Here is a 17682-nt window from a genome sequence, read left to right on the forward strand (position 1 = left end):
TGTCAGGGTTGGAAATGAATTGTTAATTTGTTTGGATGAACATAATGTCCTGTCCCGGTGATGGCAGGTGGGTTCACATGAGAGAAAAGCCTGTGAGGTTGCCCTTCCTGGGGACATCTCTGTTTAACACCTCGAGCCGACAGACCTCCTGAATTCTTTGCCCCTGATGCGTGTGACTGCACAGGGCTGCAGGAGGGGGCTGAGCTGCCTGTGGGCACAGTGCAGCTGGTGGGAACAGGGCTGGCTGCAGCCTGGCACGGCCGTGTTGAGGTACAGCCTTACCTTCCCATCTTGCTCCTGTGTGCTGAGCAGATCTGATGGCTGAATCACGGATAAAGCATCGTGCCAACCTGTTTTTTGATCTCAGGGTGATGGAGAGATGGATGGTACCACAATGCTGCTGCTGGGATAAGGAGGAGCAGCCCTGCAAGCAGCATGCAAAACTTGGTCTCTTGGCGGTGGTACTAATGTCTGTCACACACACATCTCCTCCTCCAGGACACTGTGGTTGGAGAATCTGTGTCAGATCAGCAGATGCTTTTCCTTTTCTACTCTCATTTAACACTTATGACCACAGACTGTTTTCCATTTTAGTATCTTTCTAATCTGTTTAGGCTAATGCGTTGGTCACATCACATTAAGGGAGATGATAAAAGCACTTCAGGGCTTAAATTATTTAAATGAAAATTTAACATTTTGTCACTTGTGATCTCTTCTGTGCATTGATTAATCTAATTAGTTCAACAGTGAGACTCGCTTTCTCCTCATGCCGTGGTCTGACCATTGTGACTGCCATAACCTGATTGTGGATGTGACATCAATAGGACTGTCCTATTTACAGCTCTGGGACCTTTCTGGTTTTGCAACAATTCTATTTAACACTTGTGGTTGTAATATTATCCTCTTTGACAATTCTTCAGTTTCTGCTGACAACTCTTACACCTGTTCTTTCTTTTTTCCCAAACCAGGGTTGAAGAAAGTGTGTGTGCTCGTGTTCCCCAGAAGCTGAGGTCGCTCTGTTCATGACATACCATGAGTCCTGGCTGGAAGATGCCTATGACAGGTCGGTTGGTTTGTAAGAACATTTTGTTTCTACATATGCATTTATTCAGATGGCTTGTGTGTGTAAATGTGCATATCCCACAGCTGGGTGCTGAGATGCAGGTACAGTCACCTTCTGTTATCTGTAGAAGTCAGTGTCAAGGATCTCTGTGCCCAGTATGTAGCTTTTTGGGAGAATTATGCTGTTCCAAGGCACTGGGAACTAACAGTTTTTCACAGCCAAATACATTTGGCAGCAGGTTTAGCCTACATATCTGCATTGCTTGCACATGTTGTGTGACCATGTCTGATACCAGGCATTGGGGGTGGCTGGCTGCTTTTGGTGTTCAGGTGGAACCCTCTTAGGGCACAGTTTGCTGCTTCAGCTGTGTCTCCTCCTGACACTGACAGCATCTCCTTTCTATTCCTCCCCTACATCCCCGTTGTCCTATTTCCATCCCGCAGCCCCCAAAGTGGATGATAGTTTATTGGTTTTAACTCTGTACTCCTATCAACTAAGACGACCAGTGTCCTTATGCTGCTGTGTGTGTGCACAGACTGCCCAGCTGAATCTTGTGCTACATGTGAAGTGCCAGTGAGCAGTTTTGCTAGAGGGTAGAGTAGGGTAATGGTGTCCATTAGAGGTCAGGGACACGGAAGATGGTAGAAACATATGGGTGATGCTCTTTATTAGGCTGTCATAGCAATAGCTGCTGAGTGGTGTTTACATGCAAATCTACCTTACTTGACACTTACTTAGATATCCAACCCTTAATCCGACTGCAGTTGTTATTGAAAGCACAACTAAGACGACAACTGCCGTCAAGCGATACAGCAAGCCACGTGTGTTAGTATAAAACCATTTTGGTCTGCTTGCCACAGTTTATTTGGGGAAATGTAGTTGTAGGTGTCCATCAAGCACTACCACCCGCTCCTTCTCTCACCTTGCATTTCACGTTCTCACCCTCCAGGCAGCCAGATGGTTGAATGTAAGCCCAAACTAAGAGGGATTTCCTCCTTTCTTTTGAAGGGATGGGTGCTCAGAGATTTATCAGTAATACAGTTGTACTTAATCAGATCGAATCTGCCTGTGTTAGAAGAAGCCCTGGAGTAAGCAGCTACTCTAGTCAAGTCCCATCTGAGTTACCATTTTGCGTTCCATGTAAAACCACTTTTCATTTCTTAATATTGAAACAACTTGTCTTAAAATGCCAATAATGAAATGATAATGTAGAGTGATTTTGTGTAATATCATTTCATATTAATCGTTTTTAATAACAATGATAACAGTGTAATTTGGAGCACAGACTTGCACCCTGTCTATGCTACATGTTAGAAGCAAATGACCAGGCCCACGAGAGGCCTATTTAGTTCTTTAGAGTATCTACTTTACATGCTGGCCTGTACTATCCGTATTGATGTTAGGGTATTATATAATCAGCTTTAGAAAAATGCAGCAGTCTGAAAGCCTCTTTTTATGTCCCTGTGCTCATCCCCTACCCAAAGGAGAGCACTGGAAAGCAGCAGAATTTGATTGGAAAGCTGCTGCGTTCCTGCTGTGGCTGTTTTGGCCTGGAAGGTAAGTAGAGCAATTGATTGTCTTCAAGTCAACTCTGTGAACCGTGTTCTCCACACACACTTAAAGTGAGATCTGTAGTACAGGTTTAACAAAAGGAGTCAGGTGTTCAGATGGGGCAGTGAAATAACAGAACGTGCTATTTTAGGAGCTTGGAATAGGGCCCAGTGCAGGAGCTGATGAAGCGATCTCTATTGCTCGCTATGGGAATTGTGTTCCAGTTCAAACATCAGAGCTGCAAACACAAACCTGCAGCACCTTCTCTACCCTTGTATGGAACAGGGCATCGTTTATCACACGTTTAAACACATATTTTTAAAGACAATTAAAAGACAACAGTTTTTCATCGTACAGATATTGAAACCAACAGGAACAGCGCTATGTGAGTTTTATACTTTTATTAACAAAAAAAGGAACCCATGGGGCTCATATTAGTACAAAATACAATCACGTTCCTGGATGTTAAACAGCTTTTTTTTTTCTTTTTTTTTCTTAATTTTTATTTTTACTTTTGTCTCCCTTCAACTGTTTCACAGTTAAGTTATCAAAACAACCCCCTGCTTATTGAACTTATTGTGCAAACATTGTTTAAGGACCAATTTCTGCACTAAGCCAAGTGTCCGAGAGCAGAACTTGATCTTGTTTTTAACCTCCTTTGAAGGACCGTGTGTGCTTCCGAAGAAACACATTTTAGTAGTTATTTTTTTTTGCAGCAAACAATCTAAGGCCACAGTTTATCTGCAATTAATGAAGAACAACTCGTAGAAGGAAAAAAAACCAACAACAGCAACAAAGCACATCTTTACTCTTCATCTTTTGTTTGCCTGACCATGTTGGTACCCATCAAATAACCGGATAACACACATCACCTATCAGGAATTAACAAAAAAAAAAGCACGTAATATTCTTGAAGATAAGATTTTGAGTTGTTAACATGCAAATTAATACACAGCCACAGTATTTTTCAAGTAACCATAATGGTGTCCATTTAAGGAAATTATGCTTGTTCCCTTTCCAGGTGATATGTAAAAGAAAATCCTGCACTGTTGGCAGGCCAACACTGAAATAAAGGCATGAGAGCTACACGTTGAGACTTAAGACAAGGAATACTCGTTTTGAGAGCATCCGTTCTAAAACATGCACTCAAATTTTGGTTAAAGCTGCATTTGCCATAGATGACGATACTTCAGTTTGCAAATGAAAAACGTAACTGCAGTTTAGAAATGTGGATCTTCATCAGTATGACTTTTACAGTGATGTAAGAGTGACTTGAGGTGAAGTGCTAGAAATCAGACAATGTAAGGAAGTTGTACTAAAAGAAGACTAAAAATATATATCCGTATATGTGTGTAGAAAAATCCCTGCTTCTTGAATGAAGACAGATTTCATAGAAAACATTCAAACTTCTTTAAACTGCAGTTACTGGTGAAATGAAAGAAACCCAATTGCTATTCATAGTGATCAGAGAGTACAATGTTTTAACCGCATGAAGCACCGGGTTTTATCCCAAAACCCTTCTGTAAGACATATGGAGTAGTTCTAGGAGTTCAAGATTCCCTGTAGTTTAAAGACTTGACTGTAAACATGCATATTGAGAATGCTGTGTTTCTGCTTCGTTAAGTCATCTGTTCATGGTGGATTACTTATTCCAATTGATGCTTGGCAGGAAGCAAACATTCTACTTTAAACGAAGGCAGCAAAGGGCCAAGTAATAAGATGTGCCTTCATTCTTAGCAGCAAAAACTTACTGTTCTACGTGACCTGAGGAAGAAAAACATTAAAATATTGCACAAAAACAAAATTAGACAGCAAAAACAAACAAGGAAACACTAACAAAAAATAGGATGGATAGCAAATGACTAGTGCAGCCCCTGCCAATAGATCTCTAGACAAAAATGCAGGAGTAATGAGAAGCATTGTGCCATTACCAAAGGATTTTGTTCCTCTGGTGACTGCTTCCACTTCAATTATATGCTATATCTATTCGGGGTGTATTTAAGCTTCTCTCTATGCTTTCCATCTCATTCACTAACCACAGAAACTGTTCAGGGTCCCTTTCAGGACCTTGAAGTATCCTGGAGCTTAGACAGGACTCTTTTTTTGGTCTCAGATCTGACCATAAGTACATTTGCAGAACAGAGGTAGGCTTATAAAGGCTTCCGAATAAATAAGTATTGTCCATATTGTGAAGTATACCTGCTGTTGGCAAAAGGATCTTCCCTTGCCATGCTTCCCCTTATCATGCTACCCATAGGCCTAAGATGCAGAAAAAGAACAATACAGTAGAAAAGGCTAGAATAATTCCCTTAAGAAATCCCTTGAAAGAAAGCATAGTGCATAAGCTCATATCAAAATTCAGTTTTCTTTTACATACTCTTATCTTTCATTCAGTAAATGGTTGTCTTCATAATATTGCATAATAGCTATTTTTGTCATCCATGACATCTTTAGAATCAGAATAAGTTAATGAACAGTACCACTTGGCAGGCTCTCATGAAATGAAAGGTTAAGCTAGAGTGAAGATTTCGCTCCACACCGTAGTAGTGTTCCATTCTTGGACGCAAACAGAAGCCCCTTGAACATCTTTTGAAACTATTTTCTTACCCCACATTCTGTTCTGCTAACCGTGTTCTACTAAGCAAGTTCCCAACATCATCTTTACTTAAATTCTTCCAGTGTGTTCCATACAAAATATACATTGTTTTCTCTTCAGAAGATCCTCATACCTCCGCTGTGTACTTCATGCAGTACATCCACTTTTTAAAGAAAGCATTCAGTATTTCCCAGTACTTCTCATGTTCCCCAAGCGGAGCTGCTTCCACAGCATCTTCTGTGCAGGCTAATCCAGTGGATTCTCTTCTGTCCCCAGACATCCTCATACATCCCTCTCCATTTCTTTTGCCCTTTTTGTACTCAAACTGAAGTTGTGAAAAAGAAAACCGTCTCCTTTTTAGCAGCGCAGTCAGCTGAAGCAGAGAAGACATTCAACACCACGGTCCTCATTACAAGCCCTCTTCAAAGCATTAATGAAACAGGCTGGAATTCTTCTACGTCAGTTGGATGTGGATCAACCTACAGGGAGAAGGAAGTCAATAATTACTGCCTGTAATTCTTGCATCCCAATACTTTCCCTCCCCCATGTGAGGATAAATACCACTTAAAGATTCAGCAGAGACTTTTTTTTACCTCGGAATAAAGAGGTGGAGGCTGAAACCGGAACTCTTGTATGTAAGCAAACACAGGACAACACAATTGTTCCTCACAGTCGATTGGTGGTGGATAAGCAGTAACATGTCTGGAGAACTCTTCCTCAGACACTACATCAGCGTAATTTGGTGGTGCTGAAACACAAGAGATAATACTGTGAAATTTTAAAGTATTCTTTGGCAAGACAACATATGCGTGACAAAATCCAAGACCAGGAAGACTGTACATATCATGTAGTATATAACGTTAGATTTTATAAAGTAAATACTGTATTGAAACCATGGCATTAGTGTGCTTAAGTGATTCAGCAGGCGTGCTGCAGATGCTCTTAGAGCTACTCCAGCAAGATAATGGTGTTTTATGAAGGAGCGTTTAGATGCCTTAGTTCTAATTCTACTGCAGAAGTAGAAGTGCTATCAGAGGTTAGTTAGTTCAAGATTTAGTTGAAGTCAGTTAGAGGTGAAGAGACTCTTGAGGAAAGTTGGAATTACAATATGCCCATCGCTCCTTTTGGGTTTTCAGTTAGGTTGACATGCTTTATTTCTCATGAGCTGTACTTCAGTGGTCTACTTCCTTTATTGATCTAGTCCTCAAACTGCCACTGCTATCTTTTTGTTGAGAACAATGTTATGTGGTATTGTAAAAAATTTGATATATATATTACCTTCAGGGTGTTCTGGCAGGGTTAAGGCCAGCCAACTCATATCCATACTAAACTGGCTGGTAATGCTGGAGTTTCTGCTTGAAAAGCCAATACATGGAATAGTGCCAATCACTAGAGGCATTTCGATCATCAATTTCTTAGCACCGGGAATATGGATATACACCTATGTGACAACCCCCAAATAAAAGAAAGAGACATCATTAGATTCCATTGAATTAATGCTCCCAGAAGCTGCTATTCTGCCTCTGTTGCAGATCTTTAAAAATTAGCTTTCTTCATCCCAGATGTCTAACTAACGTGCTGGCAGATTTCATTATGTTTCAGCCATTTCCTTCTTTCTATGCCTTGTCTGCAGATGACATTTAAAAAAATACATCCAAAACAGGTTGATTCCAGTCCTGCTCTCCTGTTTCTGAAGAGAACAACTAGAAGAGCTCACTCAGTAAGAAAGCTGTCTCCAGATAACCTCTGCAAGCCTAGAACTGAGCTGCTGCTTCCCTCATTACTCTTATCTTTCAGTTTCAGAATCTCGTCGTGGTTTTCAGTCCGTCACCTGCATATGATATTTACTGGCATTTACTGTTGCTCCCCAGTTCAAAATGTAGGAACTGCTGGATAATGAAAATCCTTCTGTCCCCAAACTAATGTAGCTTTCAGCAGTTGTTAAACAATAGTCGTATCTGTAAAGAAAATCCATACTTACAGCTAATGAATATTCTACACGAATAATACAGCAGTCAAGTATAGACGGGGATACAGGTGGAATCTTCAGAGTTTTCCCATTCCAGGTATCTGTACTCCCAGAGGCAATATGGTTTCCTCGTACATTGGCAACCATCTGACGGAAAGTTTTTGTCTTCCCACTGGCCAGGTACGTTTGTGTTTGGAAAATGGCAGCTTTTGGAACAATCAAGCGAGAAGAACAATTCTCGATTTCTGCATAGATCAGAATGGCTTCCCCTTAAAACCAGAAAGAGTTCAGTGAGTAACTTGTGTTTACCAGCTTTATTTAGAAATATCAAATATTGCAGCCTGTACATCACCCACCTTAAAAACGAGAACAACACTTGCTACTTTCCTCAAGCTAGTTTCTTTATGGAATTGGCATCCAAGCAGAATTAAAGCCACTTACTGCGTTTTATGCATAAACAATAATTCATTTTAAAACATTAAGCAAAATATCAACAAATGCTAAAAGCTTTAATCGCAATTTATGTACCAGTCTTCCTTCTATGCAGTACTAATTGCATCCCAGAACGTTCCATTTCCTCCATGTCTCTAATATTATCAAGATCTGAAAGAAGCTGCTAACGCTCTTTCTTACAGAAGAGTAAACCTACACAAACAGGACATGGAAAAACCCCATATCCCCCATGATGTACTTTAATCCTGCTAAGAGCATGTTGTTCTTTATTTGTGGCTTTTCCATTGAGTTTACTGACAGGGCTTCCTTTCTAATGTTGCCTTTACAGGGATGAAAAAAAATCATCTTAGCTATTTAATACTCATGTCCTGAAGGGTGAAAACAATTCCTCTTACCATTACAGTATCCCTTCCTCTCAATTTTGGCACTCAGAGACACTGGCCCAGAGGTGAAAAACCAACAGCCAACCATCTTCTCCTGACTTCTCAGAACAGGTGTCTATAAAACAAAGGGGTATTTTCCATTTTATTGCATGAAGCTATCAATCAAGTTCACTGTAATACATGAGAATCATTGAAATTGATTCTAAAATGCCCTTGGATTTGAATCTTTGCACTACTGAATGCAACTGGTGTTTTGCCCACCATGTGAAATGGCAGCAAGTCTTGGCTATCTGAGGATGGGATTGTTTCAAAGCTTGAGTCTGCATTTCAGAGGCATCAAATGCAGAAGATGGAGACTGAGTGTATTTGAATTGAGGTTCTCAAAAAAGATTGATTCAACAAATTTTGTAGGTGTTCCTTTTTAAAAGTCTAAGGAAGCGCTGCTGTATTTATGCCCTTACATAACCCTGCTGCAGAAAAATGCGGCCTTAATTCCATCTGCAAGCCGTAGTTAAACAGGTAAACTATTTTTATCTGTGTGTATCTAACAAGAAAGGACAAATGTATACACACTGAGCTAAGGGGATACATCTCTGCAACTTGTAATCCACACAAACCCCTAGTATTTAACATTGTGACAAAAAAAACCCACAACATCCAATTGTTCCAAAAACTTGCAGATTTTTTGGTGCATTTCTTGTAATCCACTATGAGCAATGGCTGCTCTATGACTCATTGCCCCTCCTGTGCAGTAGCCTATGGTCAGCTCTGTACTATCCTTGCAGTAACCAGACATGCTGTCTCCACACACCTGACATACACTGATGAACAAAAGGACTATATTCTGCTTCCAGATGTCACTGCCAAAACAATTCTATAAGTTTTAGCTCTGGAGAGATTCAAATGTAGGCACATAAAAGGAAGGAAAAAAAAAAGTGCTAAAAACATCTCTTAGCTATGTTCATCATGGTGAAATGTTAAAATTATCCCAGCGTTTTAAATAAAATAGAAATTACTCATTCATATTTAAATGAATAACCATTTAGATCCCGTTGCTATCATGAAAATGCAAGGTATAATTTTATATTATTTTCATAATATGGGCTGAGATAAAAGAATCCAGCTCGTTAGCTTCTATCTTGCCTATTTTCTCATTACTTAATGCCTGATCTTTCTTATTACTCTACAGTATTGCTGGTGACTATTAGAAGCTCTGCTTTAATGTGTCCAAATCTGTCATAAGGAAATAACTGAAAAGATCTCTGGAACAGCTGCATGCACACACTTAATGTTAGAAAAGGACATGCAAAATGGAAGGATACGTAACATAATGGCCAGACCATAAATGACAGGCTGGGCATGATTAATACTCTTCTATAATTACTGTTCCTCAACCTACTATTATTGAAGAGTTTAGGACACTGCAGCCGTGTGAATGTATTTGCTCTGGTAAGAGTAACTACTTTACGCTTGTGCATTATTATTATTAAGCATTATTTATGCATTTGAAGCCTGCATAACTTTTTGGCAAGAGCACCTCTGCCAGCAGGGTTGTAATCAATGGTATTAAAGAAACAACCCGCAACACAAAAAACCAACAACCCTCTGTTTGCTATTCACACAATCTAAGATCATCTATTTATAGAGAAAAGCTTAGGGAGCTTATATGCTTTCAGAAGTCGGAAAATGGCTCTCTAGAATAACATAAAAATGGTTATGGCTGGATGGGACATGATTGTTTTTTTTCCATCTCCTACAGCTGGCCTTAAGGGAGGATGAGGCAGTGGAGGACCCTCTTACCAATAAAGCTGGTGAGTTGACATCGATATGGCTGATGACCTGAAGCTCTGTCTGTACGCTTTGATCAGGTGCTGCAGGTCTTTCCAGAACTGCTTTCACATAGTACTGAATACTGCCATACTTCCCAGTGAAAGAGGTCACCAGAGGTCTGAAACAGTCCAAGGTATATTACTGTAGGTTTATAATTCAGTTCCAAGCACGGACACTTGCTGTGTATATAAACATTTACTAATTTACATCTTGTGCTTTTAGGGCCTTGGGGAAGGTGTAACAAACAGGGCACGTCTACAGCCCGGTGGTTGATTAAGACAAACATACAAAGCTGAGCTATCAGTCCAATATTAAAAAAGCATGAGTCAAATTACATTGAGTTAATTTTCCACAACAAGCAGCGTCCAGCACTATCCCTTCAGGTTGTGTTATTTAACTTACTCTTGTGGGAGTTGAAAGCTGAAGGGAAATGCATGTCTTCCATCTAAGAGAACTAAGCCTTCCTCACCTGTAGGGTAGAAACGAATAGTGTATTTTAGTCACTCCATAAATAGAAGTACAAAGCAGAGGCTTGTATAAATCATAAACACCCAGATGCAAGGGACTGGTAGAAGTTTTTATTGATCCCAATGGGTTCTGGATTGGAGCCCACACTTTATTTATTCTGTAGTGTGACTTCAATGAAAAAAAAATATCAAGGAAACACAGAGTCCTGGAGTTTCAGTTCAAGATGCTGCCAACCAACCAATCCAAAACGGCTTCTGAAAAGCATACAGTGAGTTCCTTCTGCTTTTTAACAGGACAGCGATTAAGGAAGTGATTATCCCTCTGTAACTGGCACCAGTGAGACCATCTCAAGTACAGCGCTCAGTTATGGGCCCCTCACTTCAAGAAAGATATCAGACTGCATCCAAAGAAGAGCAGCAAAGCTGGGTGAAGGGATGAGGAGACAAGACACGCGAGGAACGGCTGAAGAAACAGAGGATGTTCAGTCTGCAGGAGGCCGAGGGGAAACCCCACCACACTACAACTGCCTGAAGGAGGGCACAACAAGGTGGGTGTTGGTCTTTGTCGGTCTCTCGGGTGATAAAGCGATAGGACACGAGGAAATAGATGAAGCTGCACCTGGACAGGTTTAGGTTGGTTATCAGGAAGAATTCCTTCATGGGAAGGCGGTCAGGCACTGAACAGGGCAGTGGTGAAGTCACCATCCCTGGAGGTATTTGTGAGCTGTGGATGTGGCACCAAAGGATGTGGGCCAGTGGTCGCCTCCAAGTGTCAGTGTTAATCAGGGTGACCTTAAGGGTCTTTTCCAACCGCAATGACTCCACAGTTCTACGGCTGCAGCTGATCTGCTTTTTCACTTAACCATTAAGCTGCCTTCTGCACTAAAAAGCTGCAATCTAAAGCCGATATTATGAAACGTATTCTTATGAATTGATGTAATCTTAACGCACCTATCGAGGGCCTACCATCGTAGCGCTCCCAAAGGCCTGACATGACTTCCCTGCAGATAATCGCTTACACAACGCGGTGCCGCGTCCTGTAACTGCTCGGCTCTGCCGCGGGTGGCCACTGGAGGAGCTCCAGCATCCTCGGCCCGGGAGCTGCTGCCCGTACAGCATCACTGTGTGCGGTGCTCGCGGCCTGGAGCTCGCAGCGAGGCATCCCGGCACAGGGTCAGGATGCGGCTGTAGCAGCCCCGTTACCAGGCTGTGTCCCCTCCGTTTCCCCCTCACCTTGTTCCGCACACCGCAGCAGGTTCTGCCGCACATCCAGGTACCGCACCTCGGCCTCTCTCCGCGGCCCCGCCGCCGCCTCAGCCCCGCAGGCCCCAGCCGAGCTCACTGTTCCCGTCGCTTCGCTCCACGCGACTCGGGCCCGACCCGCCGCTTCCAAGCGCAGCCCTCGGAGCGGCAGCGGCCCCGCCAGCTCCAGCAGCACCTGACCCGACACCGTGTCCCCGCTGCAATACCCGCCCCGCCGGGCCTCGTCCTGCAGCACCAGGGCCAGCGTCTTCACCTTCCCGCCGGCTCCTGGGCCCGGGCCCGGCCCGGCCGCCGCCATCGCTCCCCGGCCGCCCCGGGGAACCAGCGGCCGCCGCGGACGGGAGCTTTAAAACCCGCCCGTCTCTGGGCGCCTTCGGTTTAAGTCCCGCCCCCCAGGTCGCTTCTCATTGGTCGCCGCTCGGCAGCTCGCAGCGCTATTCGTCGCGGGTGACGCTCGTTTCCCGGCGGGCTCACGGCCGCGCTGCGTCACGCTGCGTGATCGCCGCACAGCAGCCAATCGGCTGGAAGCGGCCGCGCGTGGACAGCAGCCTGATTGGTGAGAAAAATACAGCTGCACGGATCGGGAACCAATGGGAGCGTGCGGCCACCACGTGTACAGCTCGTGGATAAACAGGCGGGAGGGGGCGGGGCGAAGCCGAGAAGGGGCGGGGCCTGGGGGCAACATGGGGCAACATGGGGCAACAAGGGGCAACATGGGGCAACATGGGGCACGGGGCGGGTGGGGCGGTGGCCTCCAAAGGTGGAGCCGGCCTGGTCCTGGTCCTGGCCCTGGTCCTAGTGCTGGCCCTGGTTCTGGTGCTGGTCCTGGTCTTGGTCCTGGTCTTGGTCCTGGTGCTGGTCTTGGCCACACGGCAGCCAAGGCCTCAGTTCCTGCCCATGGGCTGAGATGGGGGCACGGTGCTGCAGGCTCGGCCTCTCTCCATGGGGTAGTGGGACTCAGTGACAATGGAAACCAGGCAAGGCTGTGCAGTGCATCGTGTCCCCCCAGTTTGTTGACTTAAAAGCTTGGGAAAACCCACAGCTCTTCATGCATGTATGTCAGGAGGGGAGCAGCCCAGGCCCAGCAGTGGTGTGGCCCTGTGCCCCAGCTCCAGCCCTGCACCTCACAAACCCAGGTGCCTTCATGTGCTGGTCACTGAATGTAACGTTTCTGTACCAGGCTTCCTGTTTTGTGGTTGCCCAACGTCTCTTCGTGAAGCAATGAGTTCCCTGCGTCTACAGCGGTGACAAAGAAGTGGCACTTGTGCCTGAGTCAGCTCTGTGCTCGGAGCTTCCATCATCCTCTGCTTCCTGCATCATTACATCCATGGTGAGCCCAGTCAAGCAGCAGCTCTGCACTTCCCTGCTGACTCAGGTAATTACTGGAATTATCAAAAAATGTTTTCTGTAGTCAGAGCCTCGGCTTCTAAATAACTGACACAGCAACATTAGTGCTCCTCACCATCCATGATGTACCTCTGTGACATCCTGTCCTATGAAACACAGTGCTTCTTTTCAGGTACTTCTGTGGTGATGTCATTGCTGAAGGCCAAAAAGGCCTTTAGAACACCTTTTATTGCTACAAGTTGACATTAATTGGTAACCGTATGGGGAATGAGCTCACAGATGGAGTGAATCCACTGAGCGTATCTGGAAGCATGGCCACAGGTTCCCCAGCTCACACTGAAGGTGTAACTAAAGGAACCGACGCTGTGACGACTGCATTGAAACAAATTTTAGGTACTTTAGAGAAACTACAACTGTTGCGTCATGTTTGGGATGGGGTTTTTTATGGAATCTTGCCATCTTTGTTATTTTTAGTTCATTTAATGCTGCTTGAGCGTCCAGCTCCACTTAAACCTCTTCCTTATATCCAGGTCTTCACATTAGCAAGCAGCAGGTTAGTTCTGTAGCAGGATAACAGAATGTGTTCAGGTAGGTCTGTGTGCTGGTTTGCTGATTATTTGTTTGTCAGATCTGCCTGCATACAACAGAAGTGATTTCCTGCAACTGTGTTTAAAAGTACGGTGAATGTAAGGAAAAACACCAAAATCTCACATTCCTGTTCTTTTTCCCTATATGAATGAATTACCAAAGTACTTGATTATACTTTGTCACTTATTTTTGCTTCATTATTGAGGACTGTGTAAGAATCAGCTGTTTGAGGAAGCTAATAGTCAGGTTTGAGTGTAAGAGAAAAGAATACAAAAAGAAAAGCTCTGAAAATGAAGCTGTTATCAGCTCTTACCCTGAGGGTGAAGGGACTAAAAGAACATCTACAGCTGCTGGTAACATCGTAGCTCTGATGGTTAATTGCCTCTTGCGGTCAGATCACTGTATTTAGATGGACCTGGCTGATTAGGTTTCTAGGTATAACAATTATGTCCAATTTATCTCAGTACATGTATTTGAAAATAGGCTCTCGGGGCTCAAACTTGTCAGAAGAGGTTGAAGGTATCGCATAGATTTTGAGTCTCAAAGAAGACACAAACCCATGTTCTGTACAATATTCAGGATGAGAAGTGGTCTTAACAACAGTGACCTCTGCCAAGAAGGTCTCTATTTTGGGGGGTCAAAGCAGTGACTGGGAAGGAAGTGAAAAACTTGCTAGATAGAAGCTGAGATGAGGCTCTTGAGTCATGCAGAAGTTATCGGTTCAACTTACCTGATCTTAATCATCAGCCTGACAGTTTTAAGAGAGTGAACTCAAAGGAGGAGTTTGAGAAGTGTTTATAAACACTGCTGCTAACAGCTCATTTACAAATTGGATGTGAGATTGCTGTACTATAACATCCACTCAAGTGTCTTTCTTATCCAGTACCGAACATGGTAGACAAAACAGTGACTACATGGCTGTGTATTTCAGTGGAAGAGCCATGAGATATGCACTACTTGAATGAATGTCTCCCAAATGCAGTCAACAACAGCTGTGTAAACAGTTGTATAATCTACATATACTGGCCCAGAACTCAAAAACAGCACGTAAATTTCATATTGGTGTTAATTCTGCATGGCTGGGTGGGTTTGTCCATAACTCAGACCTTTATCTGCAAATAGTCTCACCTACGCAATGTTTCCTGCTGAAAGAAGGTCTTAAGTTCCACAAATGCTCTCAGAACGTAGGGCCTTTTTACAGATACTCAGAAATCCTCTCCCTGGATTTGTTCATGGAGTCAGGACAGGGAAGGATGAGGGATGATTCTTTTCCTATTCCCCATCCTTTTACCAGTGAGTTCCTTTATCAGTGTTCTGCCAAAAATGCAGTCCTAGAATGGAGTGTGAATTCTCTGTGGTGCAGCACAGGAAGGTGACAACTGGCTATCGGTGACACTTGCTGTCACATACAGTCTTCTACTGCTTTTATTCTATTACTGGTAATTGAAAGGTCAGCCAAATTTTTCTTAGACAATTAAGTGACATTTACACATAGGAGGCTGCAAAGAGCTGAAGATTCTTTTCCAAATGCTGCTGCAAACACAGTCTGATATGTCACCACTGCCAAGGAATGAATACCACTGAGCGTATTCTTTAGAGCCGTACTGTACGTGGTCCATTTAGAAAAGCAACTGCTGCTGCACTGGCCCAGAACTCTTATCAAGGTGCAGATTTTATCTTGACAGGTGTTTCTTCATGCAGCCTTTCAAACAAAGCACAATCCCCTAGAAGGGCAAAAGACCAATCTTAATACAAGGCTGTGTCTGGAAATGGAAAATCACAAGTGACAGTAGGACTGCCAAGGGTAGAGTATATTGCACTCCACTGGGGGCTGAGAACCAAACTGTCAAGGCCCCTGCACTGAGTGCTTGGATATAGAACCTCGTTATGATTACCTTCAGGAGGAGAGAGTGATGAGAGGATGGATTAGAGAAAAGAGCTGAGGCGCAGATGACTGTTTCATCCTTCAGCAGCAGTACAGTATCAGCACATCCCCTCCTCACTCCCAGGTGAACAGTTTGGGAGGTGGCTGGAGCAATACCACCATAGGACAAGGATCCACGTGCCAGTCCTGAGCCCAGTGTGCCAGGGTTGCAGTTCAGCACGTGAGAGATGGTGGTGTTTCATGCACTGGTAAAGAATACGCTTGAGCAATCTGCTGTTTGCTTAAATACTGTGTAGTGGATCAGATTGCTGGATCTGCTACAACTAGTTCTCTTGCATAACAGCAGTCTGAATCCAGCACTATTTGGGTGGCACAGGATTGTTTGAGGGTGGCTTTGAATGCCTGCAACTTAGATAGGTTCTGCAAGGAGCAGAAGTAGATTACAATGTGGTTAGAACAACCTTCCATCCTGCTGCCCTCCAAGGACAGAACCATTTATAGGGTTTACTGGCATCAGTTAAGTGGCCTTCTGGAAGTGCTTCTCTTGAGGAAGAGCTTCCTACAATTGCAAAGCATAGCCCTCTGTGTTTCAGTGACTCAAAGCAAGGTGGTCACAAATGATCCCAGTAATATCAGAGAAGGATACAGATTTTTCCTGCCAATCCAACTCTGAAACAGCAGTTGCATTATTCATGTGTGGCTCATGGTTTGGTGTTCAGGCTCAAGGGAATGCATAACCAGAAAGTAGATGGGGAATTAAACACAGTTTGGGTTCTTATTTATGTGCTGGTGCAGTTGTTTCGTGTTCCTGGCTGTAATTTGAGGGTTTTGATGGTATTGTAAAGTGCATGTTTTTACACTTAGGCTGAAAAATACTGAACTTGAGATGAACCCAAATCTCACACCAGAAAACCTCATGCTGAAAGGAAGTGCAAGTCTGGATCTGAACTCATCTTTTGTTAGAGCATTCTTACAAACAGGAATGCGTGTGTTGTGGTGACGCTTCAACCGTACCAATTCACACCAAGTGCTGTCATGGGTTCACATCACTGCAAAAACACAGATGGCATATCCAGCATCTTTTAAAGTTCCTAGTACACTATTTGCTGGACAGAATCTGCTTGAAGAAGTCTCCCTCTGGGCTATGTGTGCCTCTCAGCACGGCCGAGCAGTGTAGCAATTATCAGATGCAGATATGTTCCTTGTGAAGCAGTTGGGTTTGTTTTGTTTATTTATTTATTTATTTTTTTGCAACACCATTTCTGATTGCTGCTGTTGTTGCCCAGGCTTAGGAAAGAGATTGCTTCAGCAGGATATAATGGAACACTTTATGCCAAGAGGGAACACAGGGTAAGAGCTACAATGGATGGGGAGTCAGCAGCCTGAGATACTGTGAGTGGATGGCAGGATAGGAAGCAGTTTGGGATCATGTGCAAATACATTCAGATATTCTGCCTTCTAAGCCTGGGGTAGCTGAAGTTGCTCCATGATGTGGAATCTCTTTCCCTGTAGCACCATGGGAGGGTTGGGTGTTAAGCCCACCTAGTTAATCCAGTATCACAAACTACTAAGCTTTTCTTGAATCAAGGATCGTGTTTTGGATCAAGCTTAAAGACCAAGTTAGTATTTCAGTCATCATGTAATTATAGTGTTGGGGACTGAAGGAAGATGGTACCGTCACTGGCAAGGTGTCTGGAGGTGGGATTTCCCCACATGGTCCTATTTAGAAATAGGCTAGTAGAAGGTGGAAAAACAAGCTTACTCCAAAACACCCTATGTTCCTTCCCTAAACCTTAGTGCCCAATATAACCTTGCAGCTGTAGGCATGTTCTTGTTGTCACAAGAAAGAACGTTGGGTTCCTTCTCCCTCTGCTTTGAGGAAGGCAGAACACCCCACAGGTGACTGACAGAGCCAGGGGAAAGAATCCTCTTATGTTCACTAGTAACCTGCTGATGCTGCGAGGCATTAAATCTAATTATTGTCTTAGTGCAGAGCTGCACCTTATATGAGCGTGTCCCATTACAGTAGGGAGTCTGAATCTCTCAATTCATTTCACAGGCCCTGGGGAAACCACAATGATGTGAGTCACATCACCCTCCCCATTCCTGTGCATGTAGACAAACGCCATCACAAACACTGGATCGGAGCATTAGCCTAGAAGGATCACAGAATCACAGTATGGCTTGGGTTGGAAGGGACCCCAAGGATCATCAGGTTCCAAGAATGTTGTCTTAAAGGTATTGGGAGATGGCAACACCATCATTCTTTCTTGTGACCTCTGAATTT

At 43.7% G+C, this 17682-nt stretch overlaps 2 protein-coding genes and 1 long non-coding RNA gene across 13 annotated transcripts in view; 2 read left to right on the plus strand and 1 right to left on the minus strand.

The window, feature by feature from the left end:
* FAM169B (Protein) overlaps positions 1-6150 on the plus strand; it is a 197700-nt gene extending 191550 nt beyond the window's left edge. For all 3 annotated transcript variants that reach the window (XR_004308540.2, XR_014934288.1, XR_014934289.1), the window contains one exon: positions 969-6150. The gene's annotated coding sequence lies outside the window, so the exon portion shown is untranslated. The remainder of the gene's footprint in view (positions 1-968) is intronic.
* Positions 3001-11963, minus strand: ARRDC4 (arrestin domain containing 4). Of its 3 annotated transcripts, XM_015873205.3 has the most exons (8): positions 11546-11959; positions 10248-10314; positions 9816-9963; positions 8028-8130; positions 7192-7448; positions 6489-6651; positions 5804-5958; positions 3001-5689 (listed from the first exon to the last, which is right to left on the minus strand). In XM_015873205.3, exons 1-8 carry the CDS (start codon positions 11871-11873, stop codon positions 5633-5635), a joined length of 1278 nt encoding a protein of 425 aa, XP_015728691.2. In that variant the 5' UTR covers positions 11874-11959; the 3' UTR covers positions 3001-5632. The 3 variants fall into 3 exon arrangements, 2 of the variants coding, with proteins under 2 accessions (XP_015728691.2, XP_085371458.1); XR_014934287.1 differs by lacking the exon at positions 6489-6651 and having other exon boundaries at positions 11546-11963; XM_085515332.1 differs by lacking the exons at positions 10248-10314; positions 11546-11959 and adding an exon at positions 10315-11539.
* The window catches only part of LOC107318879 (uncharacterized), a 50467-nt gene continuing 43508 nt past the window's right edge, over positions 10724-17682 (plus strand). For 6 of the 7 annotated variants that reach the window (XR_014934291.1, XR_004308541.2, XR_014934293.1 and 3 more), the window contains exons 1-2: positions 10724-10860; positions 12756-12950. This is a non-coding gene — a long non-coding RNA (uncharacterized LOC107318879). Of the gene's footprint in view, positions 10861-12755; positions 12951-17454; positions 17634-17682 lie in introns of all 7 variants that reach the window. The other variant, XR_014934290.1, reaches the window with a different exon arrangement.

The sequence above is a fragment of the Coturnix japonica genome, chromosome 14, assembly GCF_054131305.1.
Source record: "Coturnix japonica strain WE chromosome 14, WE-NBRP24, whole genome shotgun sequence".
Lineage (NCBI taxonomy): Eukaryota > Metazoa > Chordata > Aves > Galliformes > Phasianidae > Coturnix > Coturnix japonica.